This window comes from Mastomys coucha, unplaced genomic scaffold, assembly GCF_008632895.1.
Source record: "Mastomys coucha isolate ucsf_1 unplaced genomic scaffold, UCSF_Mcou_1 pScaffold20, whole genome shotgun sequence".
Classification (NCBI taxonomy): Eukaryota; Metazoa; Chordata; class Mammalia; order Rodentia; family Muridae; genus Mastomys; species Mastomys coucha.
Window position 1 is genome coordinate 38423146 of NW_022196903.1, and position 18268 is coordinate 38441413.

Genomic DNA, 18268 nt, shown 5'->3' on the forward strand with positions numbered 1-18268 from the left:
TTTTCCATGCCTGCTTTTAGGTAAAAGTTATACATTATACATTCTACGATTCTCCAGCCTTTCAGTAATAAGTGTGTACTTCAATGACCCTCACATCACCAAAGGATTTTACGTCCATCGTAGCTAAGCTGAGAGTTGACAGTTCTGTTGCACCAAGAAATGAATTGTAGGGCAGGATTTTTGGATACAGACTTCCTGCTATGGTCAAAGCTATTTGACTTGAGTGAGTAAATTTATTCTCAGCCCACAGAGAACATTCATTTAAGAAATGGTGTGTGTATTAAGAATGGTCTATCCATAGAGTCATTCACCAAGTGTTTCAATGAACAATGGTTCTGCTTCAAGGTTGGCACAGAGATTAGGTGAGGGTAAGAATCTGGTTCATTGGCTGTGATAATTTGGAAAAGCATTCATCTCAGAGAAAGAGTAATTTATAAAGGCCTCTTCTTCAAACTTGACACAATAGTTACAAACATCAAGCAAAGCATTCAGTCTCACTCTTTGTTGTTCTCTTACAAGCCCCTCCCAAATTAATTATTTACATTTCTTTTGGCTGTATAAATACTTTTGAAATATTTAAGCTGTTCTGAAAACCATAGTATAGTGTAAAAACATGAAATAAACAATACTACTAAAAGAGAGGCTGAGATAGGAGAAGCAAGATTTCAAGACCCTTATGTTGTACACAGCAAGACATTGTCAGGTACAAACAAGCTGAAAGTGTATATGGATTGTACAATACTGGACCTATTTCTCCAATTACAAAATTGGAGAGACCATTGGATGATAGTCAACACATTTCTAATTCCTCATATTTTTGGATTTCAATCGATTGGGATATGTTGGTAATATTAATTTTCATATTAAGATATTAAAAAAGTAATTGTTATGTCCTGTTGTTTTTGTTGTAAGAGGTGGAATTAGGTTTGTGTGGGTTTGTTGAAAGATTATTTTCTTGCTTCTTCTAGGGTATAGTTTTGCTCCTTATGTTGGTGTTTTCCATCTATTATCCTGGACTTGTGAATTTTTTTTTTAATGAATGAGGCAATTTATTAACCCAGCATCTTTTGTTCTAATGCTTCTTGTTGGTAGCTGCCACCTGTCCAGCGATCCTGTCCAGATCTCTCTGTCCCTGAGGTGTTAGTTTGTGGCCCCCAGCTTGGTCCTTTTCCACCATTTTCAGCCCTTCCAGGGCTTGGAGGACCCGGCGGGCCACACTCTTAGAGCCTCTGCTGAAGTGGATGGGCCTGACACCACTTCTCTGCCATCCCTCATAGATCTTGGTCATGGAACCAACCCCTGCACCACCAAGGAGGTACAGGTGCAGTGATGTGGAAGCAGCTCCTGTGTAGAACCAATCCTCATTGTAAAGGGCAAACTCTTTATATTTGGCCAGCTTGACTGTGTCCACCCATTGAGGGACTTTCAGCTTCCTGGACTTTTTGAGGAAGGCTGCCAGAGTTATGAAGAACTGCTGATTAACACCTTTTACAGTAACTTCAGGCATCCTGAGGCCTCCATGCTGCCAGTCAGGGAAAAGAACATGTAGAAAAATATTCTAAGAATGAAAGGAACACGAAATTTGTTGTGACATATGTCTCCTATCTCCTAGAAATGTCAGCAAAGCTACACACTCATCAAATTTCATTAATGTGACTGCCTCAACAAGGCCTAAACAATGATGACTCCAATGGACAAGATAATATGGAAAATGGAAAGTTCAAAGGGCCTGAATCTTAGACAAATACTGAGAGAAGAAGAAATAATTTACTCCACGGAAACTACCCAAAAGCACTTATCTAATATTAAGTGATCCGCCTTGAAGTCGTGTGTGTGCGTGTGTGTGTGTGTGTGTGTGTGTGTGTGTGTGTGTGTATACTTGTATGTATAAATGTGGGAACAATGATTTAAAAAAAGAACATGAATTTGAGACAGAGCAAGGCAACTGAGGACAAAAGACTTGGATGACTTGAGCTGCATCTAAGCTGACAGCCTGCATCCTGCAGTCTACTTTCCACCATATCAGAAAGTTGAATGCAAGCTGCAAATGGAGGGAAGTAAGAAGATATAAAATAAAGAGGGATATATTTGGGGGGATTATAGAAGTATGTTTAAGTATATCCTATGAAATGAATGTGATGAAACTACATTGTATACAGAATATAATATATATATATATATTCTCTGAATATATATTTGCATATATGTATGTATGCTTACCCCCCTCAACACAGTGACTTAATTGTTTCTAAAGTACCCTAGTAACAAAGCAAACCTAGTAGAAGAGAAGTAGGAGACAGAAGAGTAAGATGGTACTTATGTAAATTATCCACCAGTCCCATGTGTCTTTAACAGACCGGGAGATACTTAACATGTTAAACAAAAACTAACTTGACAAAGTCAGAAGCACCAGGGCATTGAACAGTTTTCACTGATTTGATATTTTCTTTATTAAAAATTTAAAACCCTCATGACATCCTATACCCCAAACTTAGAAGAAAAGGCCATGGTGCTCAGCATTAGAAGGACTTAAGTTTTTAATTAGTAGTCTGCAAGATTAGTTTTCTTGTAGCAATACATACATTTTAACTAGAAAAGCACTGAAAAACCCACAAGGTTAAAACTACAATGACCTTAAATTGTCTCAAAGTTCTTCTGCTTTTGGTGGAAACTGCATTATCATTGATTTTTCCCTGGTTTCATAAAAAGCAGGGCCTCTTAAAGCTAGAAAATATTACTATTTTATGAGCCAGCAGGTGGCTCCAATTTCACACTGCATATACTTATATTTGATTTTTTTCTCTTTTAAGAAGTTGATACTTATATAACTTAATTCTATTAAGTTCCCTCTATGAATATGTTACTCTTTCAAGCTGGATTGTGATTTTTTTTAATGTTATATTTCATTAATTGTAGTTCTCCTTACTTAAAACAGAAACATCTGGGCTCATGCCACAAAGTTCAGCATATGTTAGTTCAAGGTTATCCTGATTTTGTTCTAACCAAAAATAATATTTTGAAGATGTGGAGCCACAGTACTGACGTGGACTCTTCTAATGTCCCAAACACTAGAGAGAAAAGCAAGAGGGAACGAAGAGCAATCACTTTAAAAATTCTGTTCTAGCTTCTGAGTTGACAATAATCTCATTCATCAAGTATCTCTCAACCTATAAAAACAAGTGAGAAAAAGTTAAATAAACTTAAATATAAGTTACCATATAACTACTGTTTATGTTTAGGGCTTATAATATCTCTGCAGCTCTGTCAATTTACTGCAGTCTGAGGAGGAGGGTAATAGCTCTCTTCTGACATGCTTAGTGTGCATGAAAACCAGTGTTAAAGATGGAAAAATAAAGTCTACAATTATTATTATTATCATGTAAAGAAGGGGTCTACTAGATAATAAGAACAAAGGTCCAGCAGAAATAAAACATGAACACTAGTAGCATAAATTACTCATGAACATCAAGCAAAGTATTCAAGTCTCACTCTTTGTTCATCTCTTACAAGCCACCTCTTACAAGTTAATTGTCTATATTTCTTGTGGCTGTATAAACTTTTGAAATATATAAGCTATTCTAAAAACCATAGTATAGTGTAAAAACATTATATTAACAATCCTACTAATAGAGAGGCTGAGATAGGAGAAGCCTGATTTCAAGACCATTATGTGGAACCCAGCAAGACACTGTCATGTACAAACAAGCAGAAACTGTATATGGATTGCACAATGTTGGACCTATTTCCCCAATTAACAGTTTAGAGAGGCCACTGGATGGCAGCCAACAAATTTCTAATTCCTCATATTTTTGGATTTCAATCGATTAGGATATGTTGGTAATATTAATTTTCATATTAAGATATTAAGAAAATATAATTGTTAGTTTCTGTTATTTTTGTTGTTAGAGGTGGAATTTCTAAATTTCTAAACATAGAAAATGCAATATACAGCAAACCAGTAGCCACCTCAAACTAAATGGAGAGTAACTTGAAGCAATTTCACTAAAACCAGGAGTAGACAAGGCTGCCCACTCTTTCCCTACCTATTGAATGTACTACTCTAAGTCCTAGCCAGAGCAATTAGACAACAAAAGGAAGTCAAAGGGATACACTGGAAAGGAAGAAGTCAAAATATCACTATTTGCAGATGATATGATAATATACATAAATTCCACCAGAGAACTAAACTTGATAAACAACTTCAGCAAAGTGGTTGGGTATAAAATTAACTCAATCAAATCAGTAGCCTCCTCTACTCAAAGGATTAAAAGGCTGAGAAAGAAATTAGGGAAACAACATCCTTCACAATAGTCACAAACAATATAAAATACCTTGGTGTGACTCTAACTAAGCAAGTGAAAGTTTGTATGACAAAAATTTTAAGTCTCTGATCAAAGAAATTGAAGAAGACCTCAGAAGATGGAAAGATCTCTCATGCTCATGGTTTGGCAGGATTAATATAGTAAAAATGGCCATCTTGCTTAAAGAAATCTACAGATTCAATGCAATCCCCATCAAGATTCCAACTCAATTCTTCACAGAGATAGAAAGAGCAATTTGCAAATTCATTTGGAATAATCAAAATCCCAGGATAGTGAGAACTATTCTCAACAATAAAAGAACTTCTGTTGGAATCACCATCCCTGACCTTAAGCTGTACTACAGAGCAATAGTTGTAAAAACTGTATGGTATTGGTACAGAGAGGCAGGTAGATCAATGGAATAGACTTGAATACCTAGAAATGAACCCACACACCTATGGTCACAATCTGTGACAAAGAAGCTAAAACCATCCAGTGGAAAAAAGACAGCATTTTCAACAAATGGTATTGGTTCAACTGGCAGTCTAGCATGTAGAAGAATGCACATTGATTCATTCTTATCTCCTTGTACAAAACTGAAATCCAAGTGGATCAAGGACCTCTACTTAAAACCAGATACACTGAATCTAATAGAAGAGATAGTGAGAAAGATCCTACAACACATGGGCACAGGGGAAAATTTCCTGAACATAATACCAATTGCGTATGCTCTAAGATCAACAACCAACAAAAGGGATCCCATAAAATTGAAAAGCTCCTGAAAGGCAAGAGACACTGTCTATAGGACAAAAAGTTAAGCAATAGTCCTGGAAAAGATTTTTACCAGTCCTACACCAGAATGTTATGGCAGTGAGGCAGGGAGTATGTAGGTGAGTGGGGGAACACCCTCATAGAAGGGAGGGGGATAGAATAGGGGGTCCTTGGAGGGGAAACCAGGAAAGGGGATAACATTTAAAATGTAAATAAATAAAATATCCAATTAAAAATATTGATTTTTGTCATTCAGACAAATGCAAACAAAAATCATATTGATACACATCTCCTACAAGTCACATGAACAAAAATAAAATGGTGTCATAATAGAGCAGTTCCACATTTTGAGAGTTAAAAAGAATGAACATCAAACATAGAAGCACAGATACAGCTTATGTTCTCAGGTAAAGACCCACTAATGTATAACTTCATACAACTCACAGGAACTCTTTTAGACCACTGTGGACACCAAGGCCACAAGGGTTATGTCTACTATGTAGAATGGAAGAAAAATAGAGTATGGCTTGTGTATACTCTCCCATAGACATGAAACCATGTCTACTTCCCACAATACTTCACACAACTTAAATCCCACACAAGTGACTGCTTTGCACACTATCTTAGTGTAAGATAGGGTCAAAGTCTGTATGTGTTCTTTATGGAAGTAATTCTTTTGTTCTGAACTAATTTCAATTCTTGATTGTTTGAACCCTGAATGCAAACCCAGCTATGTTTATGGTAACAAGTTATACTAATTATTGTTATGTATTATTAACACTTTTTGTTAAAATAAAATGAAATATAAGACATTGAAAATTTATATATTTAGCAATGAAACAAAGCTATTTTGAGTTTTATAGGCAAATGTAATTAAGTTGGGTGGTAACTAGATTATATTTATGATTTTTATATATCTTGTGTATTTCATATAAGCATTTTGAAGTTAGTTAACATTTCTTAATAAATAAGGGTAGAAGAGTTGGTTAAGGTTTATAGTACTGCTGGCTAAAACAATCAACATCCTTCTTCCATCCTCCTGTACTAAAAATACAATCCTGCAGTGACAGGAAATTTTTTATGGAATTTTCTATTTTTTACATATAATTTTTGCTTTTATTCTTTTTTATTGCATATTTTCTTTATTTGCATTTCAAATGTTATCCCCTTTTCCAGTTTCCTCTCCCAGAAGCCTCCTATTCCCATCCCCCCACCCCCTGCTTCTGTGAGGGTGTTCCCCAACCCACCCACTTCCATCTCCCTGTTCTTGCATTTGCCTATACTGGGACATTGAACACCCTCAGGCCCAACAAGGCCATCCTCTAATATATATGTGGCTGGAACCATGGATCTCCATGTATACTCCTTGGTTGGTGGTTTAGTCCCTGGGAGCTCTGGAGACTGGTATGGTTGGTTCATATTGTTGTTCTTTCTATGGGGTTACAAACCACTTCAGCTCCTTCAGTTCTTTCTCTGTATTCGTCAGGGTCTGGCAGAACCTCTCTGGAGACAGCTATATCAGGCTTCTGATGCACTCTTTGGCATCTAAAATAGTGTCTGCATTTGATGACAGTATATGGGATTGATCCCCAAGTGGGGCAGTCTGTGGATGGCTTTTCCTTTAGTCTCTGTTCCATACTTTGCCTTCATATTTGCTCCCTTGAGTATTTTGTTCCCCCTTCTAAGATGCACTGAAGCATCCACACTTTGGTCTTCCTTCTTCTTGAGCTTCATGTGGTCTGTGAATTGTATCTTGTGTATTCTGAACTTTTGAGCTAATAACCACTTATCAGTGAGTGCATACCATGTGTGTTCTTTTGTGATTAGGTTATCTCACTCAGGATATTTTCTAGTTCCATCCATTTGCCTGCGAATTTCATGAATTCATTGGGGTTTTTTTGTTTGTTTTTTTGTTTTGTTTTGTTTTTGTTTTTTTTTGTTTTTTTGAGTACATCAGTATTTTCACTTGGTCATGGTATGTGAAAGCTCTTCAGACATCCCCTGTTATAAGACTCACAGTGAGTGCTTGAAAGCCTGGATAATGCTGAGCAGAAACACACTATGCTCTCCTGTGCATATTGTTGCTAAATTGCCATCCTCGGAGGAGATGTAAAGTAACATCTATACTTCCTCCCAAGGCCTTTCCAAAATTCACTCTTGAGAACCAATGATGTTATTGGGCTTACTTACATAGCATAGGTGATTACTTAGTATATAGGATTACTTAAAGGAGTGTGAGCAGCATCCCTGCCCCCAAATGGCTGTACTTAGAAAGCAGTATATCTGGATAACTTGTGTGGGGGCCACAGATCATTACCTTTTCCAATGTATTCACACTACAGATTTCACCTGCCAGTGGTTGCTGCCTCAGTTACCATGTCAGCTGCCAAGGATGAAGCAATAGAAATGGAGCACCTGCTCCTGTCTGTATATTCTATATATTAAAGGCTTTCACCCAGGTCACACAAAGCATTACAGATGGCAGGAGGCATCGGAATAGACAGAGAAGAACCTTGTGCCCTACACTTTAATTCTCTATGCAGGGGGTATAAACTGTCATCACCAGCCTGCTAGGATGATTTTGTACAAGGGGTCACCATTGAACTCATCAAGATAGATGTCTGTGTAAGAAATCATCATATGTAAATACACTCAAAGAGACTTATACAACATCTGATAAGTAATGAAGTTTCAGTAAATAGATAAATCATGCCCTGATAGCTACAGTTTAAGATGCATTGGAATCAACGAGAAGAACTTAGAAAAAAGTGGCCACAATAACTATAAATATTTCATGAAGTTTCTACACAAGAGATCACTCACATAAAATTATAGGTAAACCTGTGCCATGAGGTATGAAGTATTAAATAAATGTAAAACGGAAAGCATCAACAATAGTACTGACTAGGACTTGTTAGTTATCTAAATCTGCTGAATTAATAAGCTAACAAATATGTAAAGAAATATGCAAATTAAAGGCTGAAAGTAAAAGGAAGTATAAAGAACACAAAGAAAATGTATTGAAAATACGTTTAAAAACAGAGTAGTTGCTCAAACAAAGAACAATATCCATCCACATGTGGCTGGGGAGTCTTCACTTCTATGATTCTCCTACAAACCATCATCTCCAACAGCTCAATAATCTCTACCTGCAAAAACATCCAGACAACAGTCACCACTATTAAATCCCTACAGCACTCCCCACAGCATGACCAGCATCATCACAACTTCCACACCACTACTATTATTACTATCATTACCAGTTCATGGCTACCAGCAGCAGCACCATCTCTGTTGTCACTCACATTACTATGATCCCTACCACTATTATAACCACCATGAAGCTACCACTTCAGCATGGCAAGAAGCAAACCATGAAGTGCATGATGCTGTGTACAAAGCCTATGCATTTGCTATGGAGAAACAAAGTGAAAACAAACTTTTCTACCTTGAATTATATGATCCACCTTCCTAAAATTTCATAATCCTCAAATTGCCATAGGCACTCTTGAGTACACCACATACCTCAGCGCTGATGGAACTGCAGAGTGGGCTCTTAGGTGTTTATAAAAAATCCACATTAAATGTTCTTATTTCTCTTCTAAAATTCTTAATTTACAAATGTCGGCCAACCAGATAGCCTTCCAGATTTTCCTCATTTTATTCTGGCCCAATCCTAGGATCCCTCTGTGAACTATGTAGAGAAGAGTGTTCATGTCAGAAAGTTGTTATTGTCCCTAAGACAGGTCATTTGACACATGAAAGTTCTTCAAAGCTAACTATACTGGCTGGTTTTGTGTGCTAACTTGACACAGGCTGGAATTATCACAGAGAAGGGAGTTTCAGTTGGGGAAGTGCCTCCATGAGGCAATGTAGAAGTAAGCCGAATAAACCCTTTCCTCCCCAACTTGCTTCATGGTCATGATGTTTGTGCAGGAATAGAAACCCTGACTAAGACAGTGTCTTAGTCACAGGGCTGTTGATCACCAGAGGAAGTCAGGACTGGAACTCAAGCAGGTCAGGAAGCAGGAGCTGATGCAGAGGCCATGGAGAGATGTTCCTTGCTGGCTTGCTTCTCCTGGCTTACTCAGCCTACTCTCTTATAGAACCTAAGACTTCCAGCCCAGAGATGGCACCACCCACAAGGGGCCCTACCCCCTTGATCACTAATTGAGAAAATGCTCCACAGCTGGACCTCATGGAGGCACTTCCCCAACTGAAGCTCCCTTCTCTGTGATAACTCCAGCCTGTGTCAAGTTGACACACAAAACCACCCAGAACAGACACTAACTTCTGTCCTTTCTTGGACCCTTTGTTAAAGCTTTATCTTTAAGAGGCTCTCCTACCACACCACGTTATAATACAACATCTTCAGTTTCCTTTGGCCAACCAGGACAGATCTTATTGTGGTACCTCTAGAATGCCTTCCCCCTGCTCAAAATGTCCAAATTATCTACCAGGCCTATCATCTCTCAACATTCTGTATGTTACTTCTGGGCTCTTCACAATAAGCAGTACTATCTGTAGGGAGGGTGATTCTTGGTTTTGCTCACTGCTGCATCCTATGTCCCGAGTACCACACAGTCACAACACTGCACTCCAACAGTGCATAGACTCTGCCTAGTTGAGAAAACTTTGCTAGAGGTGAAAGATTTGGTTTTTCTCCAAATATGTGTTCTGTACTGGTGTTTTTAAAATTTGCAATAACAGGATATTCAATGGCTTTCAGTCAGGCAGGCAAGAATCTCCTAGAAGTTTCATTCAACAAACAGCACAACAATCCAAAAGAATAGTACACAGACTGTTAAGCTTAATACACAGACTAAATCTTTTTTTTTTTTTTTTGGTTTTTCGAGACAAGGCTTCTCTGTATAGCCCTGGCTGTCCTGGAACTCACTCTGTAGACCAGGCTGGCCTTGAACTCAGAAATCCACCTGCCTCTGCCTCCCAAGTGCTGGGATTAAAGGCATGTGCCACCAACGCCCGGCACACAGACTAAATCTTATCAATGGAAAAAATGTTTCAAGTTTAAAATAAAATAGGCTACATTATTCTCGTTGTAAGCTAACATGAGCCCATGGCAATACTTAGCACATTCCCTACACCAAGACCCAAGTTGTTCTAAACTCACTGCTGAGAACATTTAGTCAAAGTTTGTGAAGATTATATTATGAAATGAATAATAATAATGAAATATAAAGATCTCGCCTCACCCACATCCTACTCACTCCCTGTTCTTCAAGTAATTGGCATAAATCCTTTGCTAAAATGAACCTGAATTTTTGTTTGCTTGCTAGTTGGTTGGTTGGTTTCTTAACAAAAGGTTTCTCTGAGTAGCCCCAGCTGTCCTGAACGTTGTTCTGTAGAACATGCTGATTTTAAACTCAGAGATCCACTTGCTTCTGCCTTATGAATGCTGAGAATAAAAGAGTGTGCCACTGTACTTGGCTTGGACTGGTTATTTTTTAAAAGGAAAAAACAAAAAAAAAAGGAAAAGGAAAGGAAAGAAAAAAAAGAAAAGGAAAGAAAAGAAGAGGAAAGAAAAGAAGGGAAAGGGAAGGAAAAAAGAAAAGGGAGGAAAGGAAGGGAAAGCTAAGGACATCATCCATTCTTGCTTGGGTTCTCATGTCCTCTGACTTTCTCAGATGTACAGTTTGACAACCATGAGACACCACAATCAAATCCACAATATGACCATATGAACTATTTCAGACTACAGAACTGCTGTATGTGAACAAGTCACTGCCTTCTGCTACACAACATAGTATGTGCTACTGCCAAGCCTAGCTGCTAGAGACCACTGTGGTCCCTAAGCACTCAGCTGCCCCTGAGCTAGAAGGAACAGACCCTGGAAACTGGAGATCACGTAAACAGCCTGCCTCGTACTCAGCTGAAGCTGGGCACACCTGCCATTTTCAGTAGGACACTGCTGAACACTTCAATTTTGTGTTGCTGAGGCAGGCTGTTTTCTATTACTTGTAATACAAGAATTATCACAGCAGCCTTCTCACAGAAGAAGAAAATACTGACCTAATGTTTCAGACATAGGACACTGGACAAACAACATCCTTCATTTATTTTGCCTAGATCTAGAACTAAAAACTGTAGAAGGTAAGTTATTATTTAGCATTGTATCTGTCATATTTAGGTTAATATTTAGGGATGTAAAATCTAAGAATTTGAAAATTATGAACACTTGATGGTCAGGGGAAGATAAATATGGCATAGAGCATGGTCATAGAAAATATATACAGGGATGGAAATGGAGAGGAGCCTGAGGAAAAGAAGGTCTAGTGACAGGCCCAAAGTGGGATCCAACTCAAGGGAAGGTCCAAAGGCCCGACACTATTTCTGAGGCTATGGAGTGCTCACAAAAAGGGACCTAGCATGACTGCCCTCCGAAAGACCCAACAAGCAGCTGAAAGAGTCAGATGTAGATATTTGCACCCAGCCAATGGACAGAAGCAGCTGACCCCTGTTGTTGAATTAGGGAAGGCTAAAAATAGCTGAGGAGAAGGGCGATCCTGTAGGAGGACCAGCAGTCTCAATTAATATGGACCCCTGAGATCTCTCAAACACTGGACCACCAAACAGGCAGCATATACCAGCTGATATGAGGCCCCCAAAATACATACAGTAGAGGACTTCCGGGTCTGTGTTCATTCAGAGATGATGCACCTAACCCTCAAGAGACTGGAGGCTCCAGGGAGTTTAGAGATCAGGTGGGGTAGGGGTGGGGACATTCATATGGAGACAGGGGTATGGGATATGGAATAGTTGGAGAGTGGACAGGAAGAGGAATAAAATATGAAGTGTGAAAAAATAAATTAATTAATTAAAAAAATATATAGGCAAAGACCTGTATATTCCATCTAAGATATATCAGTCTGTTATTCATAAAACATTCTCTGTTATCTTCAGGAGTGAAATTATGCTAATAAAATAGTGCCACTACAATTATATATAACCATAGTCAGCTAACCACAGAAAGGAGTTCATAATGGCATCTACAATTTTAACATAAAATGAAAGTATTGATTTCTTAATATTCTAACTCCAATATTACTCAAAGTCTTTGGACAAAAAAGATTGGCAAGGAAGATCAGCAGTCTCAACTAACTTGGACTCCTGAGATTTCTCAGACACTGAGCCACTAACTAGGCAACATATACCAGCTAGTCAGAGTCTCCAACACATATACAGCTGAGGACTGCCTTATCTAGCCTCAGTGAAAGAAGATGCTCCTAACCCTTGAGAGACTTGAGGCCCCAGGGAGTGCGGATACCTGGTGGTGGTGGTGGTGGTCGGAACATCTTCTTAGAGACAAGGGTAGGAGGAATGGGATGAGAAACTGTGGTAGAGTAGCCTGGAAGGGGGATAATGACTGAAATGTAAAAAAATAAAAGGCATATATATATATATATATATATATATATATATATATATATACACACACACACACACACACACATATCAGATATGTTATATACATGTATGTGTGTATATGTATGTATATATGATTGGCAGAAAATACTTATATATTAAATGAAAAATAAAACTTTCCTTGTTTTATACACACACATACACACACACAATGGAAGAAACAGGATGTGAGAATATCTCAATGGAGTTGCAGTGGGGTGGAAAGATGACTTGGGGGTCAATACCCCAGTACCCAAAAGGCAGCTGTATGTGGCTCTATTTCTGGGATAACTGATACCCTTTTCTGTCTTCTGTTGGCACTACATAAACACAGTACATTGGCATACATGCAGGTATAACTCTCCAGAATTGAGTAAAGTGAAAAACAGAAAGAGGCACCTTGCAATAACTGAGATAGAGTTTTATACATAGATAAGACTCTCATGGAGAAAGTAGTTAAAGATGTGATACAAATTATACTGCAGGAAAATTTCTTTTCTCGGGACTGGCAATGTAGGTTCAGTAGTGGCAGGTGAGCTAATGGCAGCCAATCAAAGCACCAAACTAAAAAATTCTTGTGTGGAAAGTTGATGTATTACTTGAGGAACAAGGAACTTTGGGAGAGGCAGAAAAGGCATCATTTCCTCATGATTAGGGAAATCTGTATCTTAGGAGGAAAGAGGGATGAGGTACCAATCAACCAGCGAAAAGGAGGTCAATGGGCAGAGAATGGCTGAATTGTAACTATTCTCCTCATTTCTAAAATATAAACATAGATAAAGCAGGCAATAAGAGTAGCACAGGAGAAGAACAGCAACAGCATAGTTCTGAGTATTAAATATGGCCTTGAAGAACCTGATGCTTTCCATCTGATTCTTACATGGGGCCAAGTCTTAGTGTTGTAAGGTGTAGCATGCTGTAACAGGAACTCAGGTGATTTCCAGTTAGGAAACAGGAAATGCAACCTGAGATTCAGGTTCACAAATGGCGTAGTAGAAACGACTCCATAAACAACTCAGAGTATTTTTGAACAAGTTTTCATTTACTTCTAAGAAAAAAATTAGTGACAGTGATATCAATGGACAAAAGAAGAAAAGTTTCAAGAATATGCCCAAGGTGATGGGTCCACGAAACACCTCCACTGGTAACATCTACAATAGATATGAACACAAATGTCGTAAAAATGGATCCTTAGAACAGGAACATCACAGATAACCTTAACTAAATAGAAGTTTACGTTCAGTGTGGTGTATGCATGGATTTTTCTTAAAGTTCAAACCCTAAAGTATATGATAAATATTTAGATTATTAATTTTAATAGATTTAGATTCGCTTATTTTGATTTATATATGTGTATGTGCATGTGTTTTGTCTGCATGTCTCTCTAGCCACCATTTTTTGTGCCTAATGTCTGTGGAGATGAGAGAGGGCATCTGGAAGGGTCTGGCGATGCAGATGACTGCAAACCACCAAGTGGGCGGTAGAATCTGCACGTCAGTCCTCAGGAATAGCAGCCAGTGTTCCTAAGCACTGAACCATCTTTCATGTTCCCTTTAATTTTTACTATAACTTACTTTGTTAATATATAAATGTTTTAAATTTTACTACAATGTGTCCCTCACAGGCATATATAATAAAAGCTTGCTCCCTAGCTGATAGTGTTCTTTTGGAAATGTATTAAAAATTTTACAAGGCATATCCCAGTAGGGGGAAGTCTGCCACTGGGTATGTGTTCTTGAATTCTCTTTTTCCTGATACACCCCTCCTCGCCTCCCACCCCGGCCCCAGTGCTGACCACAACAGTCAGTTTCACCTTAAATCCAAAACAATACATCCACCTGAGTTTGGTCTGAAATCAGGAGCTAAAAATCTAACACGCTTACATGCTGTGAAGCAAGTAAGAGGCATTAAACAATGATCACAGTCACTTAACAAGTCCTGTCTGTGAGGGACAGTATCCCTCTAGGCCAGAGATCAGAAACTTTATGGAAAGTGATAGAAAGTCATTGCTTTATTACATATAGAAGACCACAGGGCCTCTGTCGCAATTACTAGATCCTGACTTTAGATAAACAAAGGGAGAAAGCTGGGTTTCACAAAATATAACTTTGATTTTATAAGTTTTTCATGTGTCATAAATTATTCTTCTTCTTTTGATATTTCTCAACCATTTAAAGTGTCAGTGCCACCTCTAACTTGCCACCAGTTCAAGAGACGACAGCAGGCTAGGCTTGTACCTTGGTCTGTCATTTACCAACTGATACCCATCTGAGCCTACAACTTGTTCTTAAGACTACACTATTAAATCTTATGAATGTGCAAAAAATTTAATAGGAAGATAGTTCAACACGTTAAAAACATCTCTTTCATGCACACACCTTATTCTTCTGTAGAGAACTTCACAAGAAAAGTTGCTGATCCACTCTGTCTGGCAGTGTGGTGACAGGCACATGCATGGGTTGAGGAGCCTTTCCACAGTGGGAGAAGCTGTAGACATCAAATGTTACAGGCAGACCAAATTATTGCTCACCCTGTTGACCTTATAATCGTTAATACTTCCCCCCAAATATTCTTTCGGTGTTTACAAAAATACTTTCAAATTTACTGACAACTAAAATAAATTATTGCAAAGCAATGGGTATCAATAATAAGCCTAATTTCAAAGGACCAATGCTAAAGTCATTAGACTGCCATTCTTGATTACTTAATTTACAGTTTGCCAATAATTTTGCTAATGTAGGTTAATGAGATTTTACATTTTGCAGTTATAAAACCTATCAGGTTAGATGATGCTGACTCCCCTAAAACTCCTTAATGGGAAATAAAGCAGATCTTTAAAAAAAGTAATAGGATATTAATTGTGATTTCATGCAGTATATCTAAGAAGAGACTTGGCCTCATAAAACAAGAAACTAGGAGTTGAGTGGAATGAGTAAAATCATTCCCAAGTTTGCTATTAACTCACTCATTTTAGGTCAAGTCATTTAGTGGCCATCCATCTATCCAGGGTAGAAAATAATTGCACAAATTAACCCGTAACCATTTTATGGGGCTCTGACACATCTACTGTAACTTTATGGACTGTGTTTATAAGGTTACAATTTCAGAACTGCTAGTTCCTCTTGGTAGCAAGCATACTTGCTTTGAAAATGTATTCCCATGGATTTGACAAAGACATACAAAGTACACAAAGTTCGTAAAACCTAGTATACTTTTCAACAAAATTTAAGATTTCTTTTTAATAAAATAAAGTGTGATTCTATGAAAAGATAATCTTTAAACATATCCAATTTTAAATTGTCTTAATAAATTAATCATAAAATTAGGCCATTGGGTATACTTTTTGTTAAATACTAGGTACTATGTAAATTATACTCTTGATTCCCACAATAAGTTAATGAGGGAAGTGGAGAGAAGTGTAATAATCATGCTTTAGGCTACTTAGATGGAAATTTCAAGAGATAAGGTAACTTGTCCAAGGCTACATGGCTGATGAAAACATGCCATTGAACAACCTGGCCTCTACATTACTAGCCAACAAAGCTTTGGACTCAACACTGCTGCTTTGTGTATTTAGAAAAGTTTAAGCAGAAACATGACTTTAATCTTAACCTTCATTTAGTTTGCTTTCTACAGTTCAAATAATTGACTAAACTTTAGCATCTAACCATTTAGGGATACTATGGGTGCACAAAGCTTCCATGTAAACAGAGATTTAGAAAGTTTAATGATTCTTGTTGATATCTGACAATGGCTGTGAAGTTTGGCTACCCCTCCCCAAAAAAAACAGAAAAAACAAAAACTCAAAACATTTACTGATTTCCTAACTTGCTAAATGTTATAACTTTATTATTCACTGATGCATAAAACCATAACAACTACACATATTAATGGTGTGATATATGACATTTCAATAGAGCAATGTTGAAATCAGATGAAATATATCTATTTACTTGCTTATTATTTCATTAAAGTAAAGTCTTCCAAAACCATTTGTTCTACTTCGTGAAATAAACATTATTGCAACTTTGAGTTATCTCTCTCGAGCTGAGTAGGGCATCCATCAGTAACTTTTCTCCAGCCTCTGGTAACCAGCATCCTACTCTCACCATTAATGAGATGAATGGTATTAGATTCCATGTATGAACAAGACATTACAGGCTCATTATTTCACTTAACACAGTTTCTCTTCTGTCAGTGCTGCCACAGATGACTGGATTTCAATCCTAGTAGTGGCCAATAGTCTTCCACTGTATGTAAGTACATCATAGTCTTCATCTGTCCATCAGTGATTACACACTAAGGATGTTTTTCATTGCATTATTTTTTCATTTTTTTATTATAGGAATTATGTTCTAGAGTCAAAGCTGGTGGATAAATTATTATAACACCTTTGAAAATTCCCATTTGTGATTCTAGAGTTTTTTTTAACTGTTGTAGAAGTAAACATCATGTTTGAAAGATGTGGGTAAGGAATTTTAACAAAATAGAAACTGAACGCACTCTACCCAATTCGTTCTGTGAAGCCACAATTATTCTTATACCTAAACCACACAAAGACCTAACGAAGAAAGAAAACTTCAGACCAATTTCCCTTATGAATATCGATGCAAAAATACTCAATAAAATTCTTGCAAACTTAATAAAAAAACACATCAAAACGATCAACCACCATGATCAAGTAGGCTCCATCCGAGGGATGCAGGGATGGTTCAAAATACAGAAATCCATCAACGTAATTCACTACATAAACAAACTCAAGGACAAAAACCATATGATCATCTCACTAGATGCTGAGAAAGCATTTGACAAAATCCAACATCCCTTCATGATAAAAGTCTTGGAAAGATCAGGAATTCAAGGCTCATATTTGAATATAGTAAAAGCAATCTACAGAAAACCAGTAGCCAACATCAAACTAAATGGAGAGAAACTTGAAGCAATCCCACTAAAATTAGGGACTAGACAAGACTGCCCACTGTCTCCCTACCTATTCAATATTGTACTTGAAGTCCTAGCCAGAGCAACTAGGCAACAAAATGAGATCAAAGGGATACGAATTGGAAAGGAAGAAGTCAAATTATCACTATTTGCTGATGATATGATAGTATACTTAAGTGACCCCAAAAATTCCACCAGAGAGCTCCTAAACCTGATAAACAACTTCAGCAAAGTAGCTGGATATAAAATTAACTCAAGCAATTCAGAGGCCTTCCTATACACAAAGGATAAACAGGCAGAGAAAGAAATTAGGGAAACAACACCCTTCACAATAGTTACAAATAATATAAAATACCTCAGTGTAACTCTAACTAAGCAAGTAAAAGATCTGTTTGACAAGAACTTCAAGTCTCTGAAGAAGGAAATTGAAGAAGATCTAAGAATATGGAAAGACCTCCCATGCTCATGGATTGGCAGGATTAATATAGTAAAAACGGCCATCTTACCGAAGGCAATCTACAGATTCAATGCAATCCCCATCAAAATTCCAACTCAATTCTTCACAGACTTAGAAAGAGCAATTTGCAGATTCATCTGGAACAACAAAAGACCCAGGATAGCCAAAACTATTCTCAACAATAAAGGAACCTCTGGTGGAATCATAATCCCGGACCTTAAGCTGTACTACAGAGCAATTGTGATAAAAACTGCATGGTATTGGTACAGTGACAGGCAGGTAGATCAATGGAACATAATTAAAGAACTAGAAATGAACCCATGCACCTATGGTCACTTGATCTTTGACAAAGGAGCTAATCCAGTGGAAATAAGAC

General features: G+C 37.6%; 2 protein-coding genes across 4 annotated transcripts in view; both read right to left on the reverse strand.

The window, feature by feature from the left end:
• Positions 1-18268, reverse strand: part of Tpk1 (thiamin pyrophosphokinase 1) — a 364719-nt gene that overhangs the window by 178407 nt on the left and 168044 nt on the right. The window lies entirely within an intron of this gene.
• Positions 1001-1539, reverse strand: LOC116098824 (40S ribosomal protein S19-like). 2 transcript variants are annotated; one of them, XM_031381707.1, is made up of 2 exons: positions 1294-1539; positions 1053-1165 (listed from the first exon to the last, which is right to left on the reverse strand). In XM_031381707.1, exons 1-2 carry the CDS (start codon positions 1505-1507, stop codon positions 1053-1055), a joined length of 327 nt encoding a protein of 108 aa, XP_031237567.1. In that variant the 5' UTR covers positions 1508-1539. The 2 variants fall into 2 exon arrangements, with proteins under 2 accessions (XP_031237566.1, XP_031237567.1); XM_031381706.1 differs by having other exon boundaries at positions 1001-1539.